Source organism: Chiloscyllium plagiosum, chromosome 5 (assembly GCF_004010195.1).
Source record: "Chiloscyllium plagiosum isolate BGI_BamShark_2017 chromosome 5, ASM401019v2, whole genome shotgun sequence".
NCBI lineage: Eukaryota > Metazoa > Chordata > Chondrichthyes > Orectolobiformes > Hemiscylliidae > Chiloscyllium > Chiloscyllium plagiosum.
In genome coordinates, this window is record NC_057714.1 from 19,346,532 (window position 1) to 19,359,577 (window position 13,046).

General features: G+C 40.1%; 1 protein-coding gene across 2 annotated transcripts in view; it reads right to left on the minus strand.

Moving 5' to 3' along the window:
• The window catches only part of LOC122549740 (progressive ankylosis protein homolog B-like), a 118,657-nt gene that overhangs the window by 74,712 nt on the left and 30,899 nt on the right, over positions 1-13,046 (minus strand). For both annotated transcript variants that reach the window (XM_043689675.1, XM_043689673.1), the window contains exons 2-5: positions 11,191-11,407; positions 6,543-6,661; positions 4,096-4,179; positions 1,419-1,589 (exon numbers count right to left, since the gene is read on the minus strand). In XM_043689675.1, coding sequence (XP_043545610.1) covers positions 1,419-1,589; positions 4,096-4,179; positions 6,543-6,661; positions 11,191-11,407 — 591 coding nt within the window. The remainder of the gene's footprint in view (positions 1-1,418; positions 1,590-4,095; positions 4,180-6,542; positions 6,662-11,190; positions 11,408-13,046) is intronic.

Genomic DNA, 13,046 nt, shown 5'->3' on the forward strand with positions numbered 1-13,046 from the left:
GCTGGCCAAAACACAAGCACCTCAAGCATCAACAACTGGACAATTTTTAGCTAAGAGTTAGTTACACAGCCCTTTGCAAAGAGTAAGTGTTTTACAGTATTCCCGTCACTTTACCAGGCCGTTTCGAAAAAGAAAATGGCCGAGAAAGTAAACACATGCGCGAGGCAGTGCTTCGGTCTTTCTGTCACAGCACAGTTCCCGGAAACTGACAAATGCTCTTGCGATTGGAGAAACTGTTCGGGACGTTATTTAATGCTGGGAATTCTTAGAGTATTTATGTCATAGTAAGGGTTTAGTCCTTCTCAGTTTAACCTGTCATTTGCAGAATGCAAAGACTAGCTTGTTTAAATAGCAGACTCATTAAAATTATAGATTTAAACAAATTCTCCGGTAGAGCACAGCACTAGACCAGTATGGCTTCCCTTGTTTAAGGGAAAAATCGATTATCCAAATAATCAATTATCCGAACGAAACAGTGCATGCCCATCTCATTCGGATAATCGAGGTTCCTCTGATTCTTGTCAGTTTATAATACAAAGACTAGAATATGGGTCAGAGTATTGAGATATAGGAGTTGGGAGCTCACGTTATGGTTGCACAGGACATTGGTTAGGCCACTTTTGAAATATTGTGTGCAATTCTGGTGTCTTTCCTATTGGAAGGATGTTGTGAAACTTGAAAGGGTTCAGAAAAGATTTAAGGATGTTGCCAGGGTTGGAGGATTTGAGCTATGGGGAGAGGCTGAATAGGCTAGGGCTGTTTTTCCCTGGAGCATTAGAGGCTGAGGAGTGACCGCAGAGGTTTATAAAATCATGAGAGGCATGGATAGGATAAATAAACAAGGTCTTCTCCTTAGGGTGGGCGAGTCCAGAACTAGAGGACATAGGTCTAAGGTGAGGGAGAAAGATGCAAGAGGGACCTAAGGGGCAACGTTTTCATGCAGATTGTTGTGTATATATGGAATGAGCTGCCAGAAAAAGTGGTGGAGGCTGGTACAATTGCAACATTTAAAAAGGCATCTGGATGGGTATACAAATAGCAAGGGTTGACAGGGATATGGGCCAAGTGCTGGCAAATGGGACTGCATGGTCTGCATTGATGAGTTGGACTGAAGGGTCTGCTTCTGTGTTGTACATCTCGGTGACTTTAGGACGATGTTATAGTGCTACTTGAAGCTGAGAGAAAAATTATACCACAAACCATAAAATAATTACAAACCTGGAACATCAGATTCATTAAAACATTGCAGCTGTGTGTCTGTAAAGCAGAGTTGAAGCATGCTGTCCGAAGATTCTCATACTGATATGCAAGGCCATTTTAACATTTTCTATATTATGCCATTCAATGTTCAGTCTACCATGCCCATTATACTATTCAAAATCTTTTCCTGTTGCTAACTAAGTGAGCTTGATATTTACCCCCATTTCAGGTCCACTTCTCTCAGGAATGATGTCATGTACATTTTTATAATATCCAAGCCCCACCATGGTAAAACGGACCATCACTCCCATGTACAAGGCCAGAATTGGAATCAGAAGAGGCTCTGTGCATTCTAGATGACTGTACAGCAAAATGGATACAAATACAATCTGGAAAGAAAATAAAAATTAAGCGAAACACCAGCTTCTGGCTTGGCAATAGTTAAACGAATGTGAAGCACATGTTAATAAGCACACAAAGGCAAAAATCATTTGGCTACCAACCTCTTGTAATACTGATTTTACAAAGTTAATTACATTCCATTAACAGATTATATTTTACATAAACACTAGAGCATTTTATGTTGGAAGTGTTACATAAATGTGAGTGGTCAACATGATCACTATGATAATGGCAACAGAGTGCAATTTAAGAAGAAAGTGTTATTGACTGAGTTCTGGGGAAGTGAAACATCTTTCCACTTGCATCATATGGATTTACACATCAGGTGCAATACAGGTCAACATACACCTAGCCAGCTGCTTTCCTTCTCTCAATTTGCTGCTTTAAACCTTTGGATTCCATCCTGATTTTCTCTTCTCTTTACGTGAAGAAGTGGAAAGTTGTAGAGTGATGCACAGTTCTATTCTATGACTGTTAGGCAATATAGAGGACAGCTACAAGCATGATCCACATGTTAACAGGGCGAGCAATAAAAGGATGAATAATAGGAAGCGAGCATTCAAAATGAGTTTTATAGATTTTTCAGAAGTGTGTAGAAGATACTCCGTAAAAACAATAACATAACAATACTTAATCTAAGTCAGCTTAATGTGAAGGGGAAAGCTCAATAAGTGTAAGTTTAAGACAGAATGCAGAAATTATATTGTGCTAAAGAAAATGATCAATGGCTCAACTCAGCTGTCAGGAATAGTTGTTCAGGATCATAAGAGGAGATGTTTAGATTAGATTAGATTACATTACAGTGTGGAAACAGGCCCTTCGGCCCAACAAGTCCACACCGACCCGCTGAAGCGTAACCCACCCATACCCCTACATTTACCCCTTCACCTAACACTACGGGCAATTTAGCATGGCCAATTCGCCTAACCTGCACATCTTTGGACTGTGGGAGGAAACCGGCGCACCCGGAGGAAACCCATGCAGACACGGGGAGAACGTGCAAACTCCACACAGTCAGTCGCCTGAGGCAGGAATTGAACCCGGGTCTCCGGCGCTGTGAGGCAGCAGTGCTAACCACTGTGCCACCGTGCCGCCCACATGTTGTACTAAGATATTAAGGTTCATATCCTCGAAAGAAGAAACAAATTGACCTTCATCCAAATCAATAGCAATGACTCAAATTCAGAACACTTCACATTTTTATTAGGAGTAGTGAAAGATCTCTCATCACTTTTGATCACTTCTTAAGAATGAAAGAATGGCTCAATAACCTGTGAAAGTGATTTTTTTCCTTCATACATATAACTAATACACCATTTCAAAGTCACAATCTTTCCGGTTTATTTGTTGTACCTCATTCCTTGTACAGGTCTCTTAGTCAAAAATGTTAAAAAACTTTCAATTCAGACCTCAAGGAAAGGCCAATGTTTACATTCAGTATTGGTTATGCAATGTCAGTGTTGAATTTTGAGCACAACGCTGCCATCATACAGATTTTACTGCGATATTCTACAGAAAGGATCTTAAATGAAACATTAGTTGCTACAGGAGATCCTTAAAAACACAATGAGAATCTGTGGTTTATATCCAATAACAACTTGCCTCTTGGCACATTTTACAGAATTTGACCATTATATCTGCATTGGCTCTTCAAGTTTTACAACAGAATGCCATTCTCCTGCCTTTTCTCCATACCCTTGCACATTGCTTTCATTCAAACAGTAATCAAATGCCCTCTTGAATGCCTCAACAGATTCTCTGCCTATCAAACTTCTAGGCACTGAATTCCAGACCTGAACCACTCATTGCGTGAATAAGACGTTTCTCACAGCACACGTGTTACTTTTGGAAATCACATCTTGTGCCCTCTCATTCTCGATCCTTTTACAAGCAGGAACACAGATTTCCCGGTCTACCCTACCCAGAACTCTATGATTTTGAGAACTTCTTTCAGACCTCCCCTTAGACGTCTTCACTCCAAGGAAGCAGTCTCAACCTCCTCAATCTACCCTCATAACTGAATCATTTTTGTCAATCTCCTCTGTGTTCTCTTGAATGTATTCACACCCTTACTGTACGGAACCTAGAATTGTACACAATACTTCTGTTGATGTCTAATAAGTGTTTTGTTCAGCATAACCACTGGGCTCTCATACTCTATGCTCCTACTAATAAAGCCCAGGATACTGTGACCAAACTGACCGTTCCATATTTCCAGAGTACAAAAGTATAACTTAGAATTCAGAGTGATCACTGAGTTACAGTGGGTGTGTATTTTGGTTAAGACAGCTATCCAGCAAAGCATAATTGAAATCTTTGAATTTTTAAAAATTCACTTCACTTATAATGCTCATACATCAGAAGAATCTTATGAAGGAATTCAAGGCAAGAATATAATTAGAATTGTTTTAGATGCAGATAATAAGCTTTAAAACCTTATTTTCCCCTTTTCCTCTCCCCAAGTCTTTGAAGGCAGAAATAAATGATCTTTACCTGAGCAATGACATCTGAAACAGATGCACAGCCCACCAATAAACTGTACTTATGTTTCAGCAGAATGCCAGCATGGGTCCATGCCTAAAAACAAACAAAAAAAAGGTGTTAAATACAAGTAATTCAGGACCCATTTCCATTGAAGATCAGCAATACAAGATGAGCATCCAACTGTTGAGTATACAAACAGATTTATACATTCAAACCATTGCATAACCAGTTCCCATTGATGCTAATGGGATAGCAAATCCATTTATGTAAAACTGTTCTGCCCAGAGCAAAAGGTCATTAAAGTCTTCTTTTTCATTGCGGTTGTAGGGTGGGAGGAAGAAAGCAAGACTTCCTTCATTTTCTTGCTGTATTGTTTTCCTTAGTTTCTTGCTCAACCACCTCAAACTGATAAATAGCTCTGAATCTATTGTCAATAAAGCCAGTTGCCAGTAAATCTCATACAGTCGTAGGGATCTACAGCACAGCAAAAGGCCCTTTGGCACATTGCATCCGCACCAGTCAAATATAACCACCTAACTAGTCTATTATTTCCAACCTGGAACTCTCCCGCATTTTCCCTTCCCTGTTTGGCAGAGACTACACTGTACTTAAAACTCCAAGAACAGTAAATGAGAGTTGAATGAGTTTCTGTATATATCTGTTTAGTTGGGCAAGTGAATGCAGGTGAGAACAGTGCTCAGCTCTCCTGTCACGCACCTCATATTCAATGCCAACATAATAGATCAGGCCAGCTGAGGTCCTGGAAAACATTCATAAAATCAGATTCTATGATATAGCAGGGAAAGAAAGCTCCAGGGAAAGAGAAAAATAAACAAAGCTAAACAGATCTTAGTTCAATCCTGTAAAAAGGGTTATCAGAATTCTGCTAAACTGAAATTCCTGAGTCTCTGTATAATGGGTGAAATTATTATCTTGCTGAAACTGTGTAAGGTTTGTATGAAATCTGCATTCTATAATGATCAAGCCCATCGATCATAAACACCATTATGTAAGAATCACAAATCCTGAACCTGTCAGCACAAGCAAAAATTCAAAGTTATACAAAATTTCTTCACATGCTTTCACGTGAGAATCACTCGAATAAGCGCAGATTAGATAAGCCTGAACAGGAAACAGAATATAGTATCTTCCCAGGTTTGCATGAACAAACGTTCTACTTACAGTTGTAACATGTTTTTCCAACCAGTGGGGATCTTTTGCCATTTGCATTATAAATAACTCCAGTGCTCCATCACAAAACTGTTCATATACTGAGATTTAATCCATTGAAGGTACATTAAACTGTTTTGTCTACATAATCGTGCACATGTCCTAATGAGTGGTCATAATGAGATAATAACTTATGGTTATCAAGCAAGCCCAATTTGTGAATGTGCTTTTAGAATACTGCAGTCATTTTAAAGTTTCAAGAAAAATCCTCTTGCATAGCACAAAATGATTTTTTCCGGACGTTGTCAACGATCCTAGTCAGATTTTAAATACCCCCAGGTGTATTCCCTTGCACCTGTACTCTGAGTGTTCTGGAACTAATAGGGTACAATGCATTCCTGGACAAGTACACCCAGTCAATGCTCATCTGAAACATATTCTAGCATAATTGCAGTATAAATGAAGAGAACTGAATCAGGTTTGTTGCACATATAAATCACAGAAACATTTGCAGAGGGAATTAATAAACAGGTGACATTGAATGACTTGCATTTTCCACAAGAGATTAGGGAATTTCCTGAGCAGCAACCAGAGACCAGAGAAGTGTTACTGGAGTAGTGCGATGTACTAAGATGCTGTGGAGTTGGGAAGTTGTGGAGGTGTTGTGTGCAGAAGAGGTGGCATTTTGCTCTTATTTTACATGTGTCAGCATCTAATCAGACACCAGTTGGCAGAATTTCACACAGATGCAGTGCACTCTCTTTGGCTGAAATGTTGGGGGGCAAGTCTGTCTCCTTTTAGTTGGTTTACCTCCAGCCATTTAGCAGTCATTGGGCTGAGGCACTTTTGCACCCATCCAGGAGGAAGCCCCGACTCAAAGCCTACTTATAATCATCTTTGCATCTCAGGTTTTCCAGTTCACTATTTACCACATCACCAATTTACATGTTATCTGCAAATTTACTGATTAAACCTTGTACATTTGTGTGCAGATCATTAATGCACACTACAAACAGCAAGGGACCCAATACCAAACCCTGTGGTAAACCACTGAACACAGGCTTTCAGTTATAAAAATACCCTGGATGGGGTGCAGAGGAGATTCACCTCCGATATTCACATCCAAATCATTTATATAAATGACAGAGCAGTGGCTCAACCACCAATCCTTGCAGCACACTGCTGGTCACATAATGATAGGTTCGTAAGAAAGATCAATATTTGCCTTTCACTGCATAATACAAAAGCTTAAGCAACACATCATAAAATTAAAGACCTTAATTTACCAAGGAATCCAGCATTGGGAAGGCAGCCAGGTATAGGAAGGCCTTTCTTGTTTTACTTCCCACAGAGTCATTCACATGATGTAATTTGTTAATAATGTAATATCCCAGATCTGTATATGCTAAAAACAGACAGAAAAAAAGGTATTAAATTGAGCACAGTCAAAGTCATAGCTAACAGCTGACTGACCAACTATAAAGGTTTGAAGGATCATTTTCTCTAACCCCATTTTAAAATAAAGTCTTTGAAATGTGGTCTGTTAGCTATAAAGTCTATTACAGTATTGAAATTGTACCTAAAGCTATGTAATAGTCAAAATATCTAAAGATTACCCTGCAGTGAAGGAATCAGTATGGCAAATAGTTTGCCCTTATATACACACACAAGTCTAGGATACAGACTCAAACCAGGGTCGTCTCCTCATTTATTAATTATACATTATTTGGGAGTTACTGTATTTAAGGTGGTGAGTAGCCATTGTTAACGCAAGCCAAAAGTTTATTCTGTTGGGGTTGCATGGTACACAATGTTTCTGTAAATAAAAGCCTGCAAGTACTTAAAGATTAGGTTCCATGCAACATATGACAGTTTACTGAAATAGAATAGACTGACAACTTTAAAAAAAAACAAAATAAAACTTGAATACTTAACAAATAGAATATACATGTTTATCAGAAAGCAAGTGTTAATCATATTGCAAAACGGAACAAATTCCTGTTTGATCCTGAATATCCTAATCAGGTCAACAGTGGTATGGCCAGTGGTAAAGTGACATTCTCTGTCCCCATGATTTGGAGATGCCGGTGTTGGACTGGGGTGTACAAAGTTAAAAATCACACAACACCAGGTTATAGTCCAACAGGTTTAATCGGAAGCACACTAGCTTTCAGAGCGCCGCTCCTTCATCACCTGATGAAGAGGCGTCGCTCTGAAAGCTAGTGTGCTTCCGATTAAACCTGTTGGACTATAACCTGGTGTTGTGTGATTTTTAACTTCTCTGCACCCTTGTACTACTATTTTAAATAGCAACCTCTATTGTACCCACATTAATTTTTTCCGATCATGCAAGGCAGCCATTCTTCTGTCCTAACAAGTCAGAATTTTGTAAAAAATCATGTATTGCGATTTTACATAGAACCTATAGCAGTACAGCACAGGAACAGGTCCTTCAGCCCACCAGCTCTGTACCAACTATGATGCTATTCGAAACTAATCTCATCTGCTTGCACATAGTCCATAACCCTCTATTCCCTGCCTATTAATGTATCTGTCTTAAATTCTGCTATCGTCTCTGCTTCTATGATGTCCCCTGGCAGCACGCATCAGACATGTAACAGTGTTAAAAAAGAACTTTTCCTCACTCACCTAACATCCATGTCCTTTAGTACTTGACATTTCCACCCTTGGAAAAAAAAGACTGCGACCAAGCATACAACTAACCACTCGTCCCAAAAACTTTAGACACTTCTTAATGATGGCCCTCAGCATCCGACACTCTAACAAGAACAATCCAATTTTGTCCAACCTCTTATGGCTAATACACACAAATCCAAACTGCATCCTAGTAAACCTCTTGTAGCCTCTTCCCTATAGTGTGGTGACCAGTACTGCACACAATACTGGTCTAGTTTTGTACAGTTCCAACATGACATGTCAATTTTTATTCTCAGTCCCCAGACCAATGAAGACAACCATTGCCTTCTTTACCACCTTATCTACTGGTGTTGCCACTTTCAGGGAGCTATGGGCTTGCACTCCAAGATCCCACTGAATACCAATGCTGCCATTTCCTGTGCACTTTCCTCAAATTTGTTTGTGATGCATTGGCATTCATTGGAAATGTGGGGAAAACATGCCAAACTCAACATAGCCCTTCGGTTGGCAGAAATTTTCACCTTATTAGTTTGGGTTGGCATTGAAAGCTAAGTCCCAAGAAATGTACTAAACCATGTACTTGCACCCATGGAGCAACAAATGCTACTGGCAGTTATCACTCATACTTGATTGTTTTTGAGAGATGGTGGTGAACCTTCTTGAACTGCTGCATCTCACGTGGTGTAGAACACCCGCAGTGCTGTTCCAGCATTTCAGGATTTTGATCCATCAGCGATGAAGGAATGGTGAGTTGTAATTCTCAGTTAGGATGATGTGTGACTTGAACAGGCACTTTCAGTGGTAGGGATCATCAGGTGGTAGGGATCATCAATGTGGAAGATAATTCATATACAAAATGAATGATAGGTCCTTAGGGAGTACCGAGAAGAAAGATTGTACAAGTGTTGTACAAAATGGGGTACAAGTCCATAGACCCTGGAAGATATCAGCACAGTTAGGATGCTAAAGGTGGTATGTGGGATGCTTGCTTTCAATAGCCAAGGCATAGAACTTCTAGCAAAGACACCTTGTTACAACTTTAGAAAATATTGGTTCGGCTACATGCGGAATACTGTGCGCAAGCCTGGTTACCACGCCGTCAGAAAGTTTTGACTGCAGTGGAGAGGGTGCAGAGGAGATTCATCAAGATGTTTCCAGGATGCGGAACGGACTTTAGTTAAGAGAGACTGGATAAGCTGTTCTCCCTGGAGCAGAAGAAGCCGAGTGCAAATCTGATCGATGTTTACAAAATGATAAGGTGCATAGACTGAGTAGATCATGAGAATCCCTTCCCTATGACAGGTATGTCTGAGACTAAAGAGCAGACTTTTAAAAAAGGTGAGGAGCTAATGGCTTAGAGGAGATTGATGGAATGATTTTTCTCAACCAGGTAGATATGGTAGTTGTATGACTTGAGGTTGGACTATCACCACCAGAGGAGCTTTGAGAAGGTTCATTAGTGAATCTCTACAGCAGAAAAACTAGTTTTGGCTGCATGAATATTAAACAGGATGTGCAGAGAGATGGGAAATAATCTTTTTATTGATAGTTAAGTAAAATCTTCATCACTTTCCACGTCTGCCACTCAAAACTCCATGTCTGAGGAAGTGTCCTGCTCCTATACCAGCTCAAAAGGCCTCCAGTTTGGCAGTGGTGAACAGATAAATACCGGCTCCTCTTTCCTCAGCCTTTGCTTTCTGTCCATACAGAAGGACAAAACAAGTTAGGCATCAAGCAGTGCTGAGGGGGGAACCCTTACAGCTGGACTGTTCAACAGATACATGAAGGATTATTATGCCTTTTCCAAGCTTAACTCTTGTGAAAGATAGGTACCACAGAGGAAGTAGATTCCTGTGACACACCTATACAGGCAATGCAACTAAAGAAACAGACAAGAGGCCTGGTGTATGCATTAATGACCATATTAATTGAGTGCTCCTTCAGACCCTACCCACTTTTATTGCACATTCCACCAACTTGTCAATCTAACTCATACCTGCAATGCAGAATATGTCGTCATTTACCTGCACTGGACAGTCTGCAGTGCCATTCCATGGCTCTCTTCTGCTGCAACCAGATCTTCTGGTGAACCAGGAAGATTGAGACATACTGGCAGGAAACAAAGTCCTATTATCCTGTTCATTTACCACCCCTATGCTAGCTGACCAATAATGCTTTCCAGCTAAGCAGCTTGCCAATCTTAGATGGTCACAATCTTGCCCTCTTTTTAATCCTCAGTTCACTCTCACTCTAATGTACTCCAGCCTGTGAGATAACTATATTCCTTCATTTTTACTTGTTGAAAATCCAGCTCCTCCCTCCTGGTTTTAATCACCCTTTCCTTGTTAGTCATGCTGCGAAGGTTAAGTAGTTATTTATTTTCCCTCCTTTAAATCTATCTTCTCAACTGAGCTGTTTTACTACCTCTGCTCAAATACATCAGTGTGTCAAATGTTGTTGGAGAAGCTTGTGAATTTTTTTTGACATTTTATTACATTAAAGGCATGACATAAATACTAAGTATTGTCACCTGTTCTAGAAAATATTATTAATGCTTCCTTCTTCAGGATTCATTTCAGGACAATGGCGCATGCACAGGATAAAAGAATTCAGTGAGATTTTAAGAAACTAAAAAGCATGCAAGACAGGCCAACAACAACAAGAAAAGCAAAACCCGGTGGATATTAGAATTCTGAAATAAAATTAAAAAGTGTTGGAGATAGAGAGAGATCTGGAGGTGCTGGTGGACTGGGGTGGACAAAGTTCAAAATCACACAACACTAGGTTATAGTCCAACAGGTTTAATTGGAAACACTAGTTTTTGGAGCGCTTCTCCTGTACACAAGTAGTGCTTCAAAAGCCAGTCTTTCCAAATAAGCCTGTTGGACCATAACCTGGTGTAGTCAGATTTTGAACTGTGTAGAGAGAAATAGTTAATGTTGAGTCCTGTATAACTCTTCAATACAAACAAGTTTAAAACAAACTTAAAAATCACAACACCAGGTTATAGTCCAACAGGTTTAATTGGAAGCACACTAGCTTTCGGAGTGACACTCCTTCATCAGGTGATAGTGGAGGGCTCAATTGTAACACAATCGTAACCGCGTTACAATTGAGCCCTATAACCTGGTGTTGTGTGATTTTTAACTTTGTACACCCCAGTCCAACACTGGCATCTCCAAATCAAGTTTAAAACAGACATTTGATATTTCTCACAATTAACATAATTAACCAAACTTTCTAAATCGCAACTCAAATATGAAGTTAGAAGGTTACCTATTAGAATGTGAAAGATGGCAGCCACAGTACCAGCTGTGATCATGCACAGGACAGCCTTGATTCTATCTCGCCGACTGTGAACAAATACTAGTCCCACGTTCTTAAAGTCACTCATTGGTCCAGTGAAGAACTTCATGAGGGAGTACGCCAGCCCATAGCTAGCAAGCATCTCAATGGCATCATCTTTAACAGCTGCTATACCCCTGTTTAGTGCCTATTCCGAAATAACAGAAGATGAGAAAGAAGCAGTTAGTGTGAAATCCATAAAGTGAGCCTTCAATGTCAATTCAATAGATTTTAACGTGATCTTACTTTGAGCGTGAACAACCTCACAACATTAAGAGTCCCTGTGGTATGGTGACCCAGGAGAGTTTACTTTCAAATCAGTTTTGCACAAGACATTCAACTTGCTTGTCAAGAATGAGCCAACCCAAGAGTCAGCTTTCAAACGTGCTGCGAATAACTTGTCACAATAGTGAGAAAAGCCTCAAAATAGCCTCCAATGTAATAGTAACAGATCCTTAGTTTCACAAAGAAGTATTATATCTTAACTTCCACACAATGCAATTTGTGACTTGTAAAATACCATGCTGCAACTCATTCAAGCATAAGCTCTTCATCTGATGCTGCCTGACCTGCTGTGCTTTTCCAGCGCCACATTCGACTCTGATCTCCAGCATCTGCAGTCCTCACTTTCTCCTGCTGCAGCTAATTGTTTTGTAATTTTACGCACTACAAGTTCACGGACAAATCCTGAACCTTTTGGTTGAGTATGCTTACAATTAGACATTTGAAGATAGATTTCCAGCTTTAGTTGAGCATCAAAACAGAGCTTGAAAAAGCTGGTTGTCTGCTTTTCCTGTGGACAGGGATAATTACTAAGTCAGACTTCAATTGATGTGGAGGTGCTGGTGTTTGACTGGGGTGGACAAAGTTAAAAATCACAACACCAGGTTATAGTCCAAATAGGTTTATTTGGAAGCAAGAGCTTTCGGAGCGCTCTGAAAGCTAGCACATCCAAATAAGTCTGTTGGACTAGAACCTGATGCTGAGAGATTTCAAACTTCAATTGGCAACTTATATTACTGATGCACCATTCCCACCCAAATGCAAGACAGTGTCTCTGCCCTTCAAACACGTGAGCTAGCATTGAAAGTGCAGGAAATCAGTGTGCAGTTCCACTGATAAAACCAATGAGTGGGACAAGCTTTATAAAGACCACAATTAACCTCAAGGCCAATGGCTGCCAATACTTACAGTCTTAATACAAGTCTTCCCTTACCTCTTACTAGAGGTTTCTAGCTTATATTAAGAACAGCTGTGGAATCAACTATGCAACTGGGAAGTTCAATCTTGCCATGTACAAAGTTACTGACTTCTTTACTGACCTAAACATCTTCAATATTTGTGATTTTTTTGAGAAGATTTGTAGCTCACGTTGAGGTTCTGGTTGTAAGTTTACTCGCTGAGCTGCATCGGAAAAACAAGCCGAAAACTAGCCACCAGGATACATGAACAGCAACTAGCCGCCAAAAGATATGACCCAATATCACACTAGTATCCTTACATACAGACGAAGGAGGACACCACTTTGATTGGGACAACACACCCATCATAGGACAAGCTGAATTCCTAGAGGCCAGGCATTCTAACCAGAACTCCAACAATCAACACATCAATTTGGACCCCATCTACCATCCTGATAAGAACTGGAAATGACATCACCCACCTCAAGAAACCAAGCCACATAAATGAAAGTGGGACATAACACCAGCATTTCACTGGAGACTCACTGGTTATGTTAGTTAGTATGGTGACGAAACATCTGAAAACAAACCTTCCAGCCCTGCGAG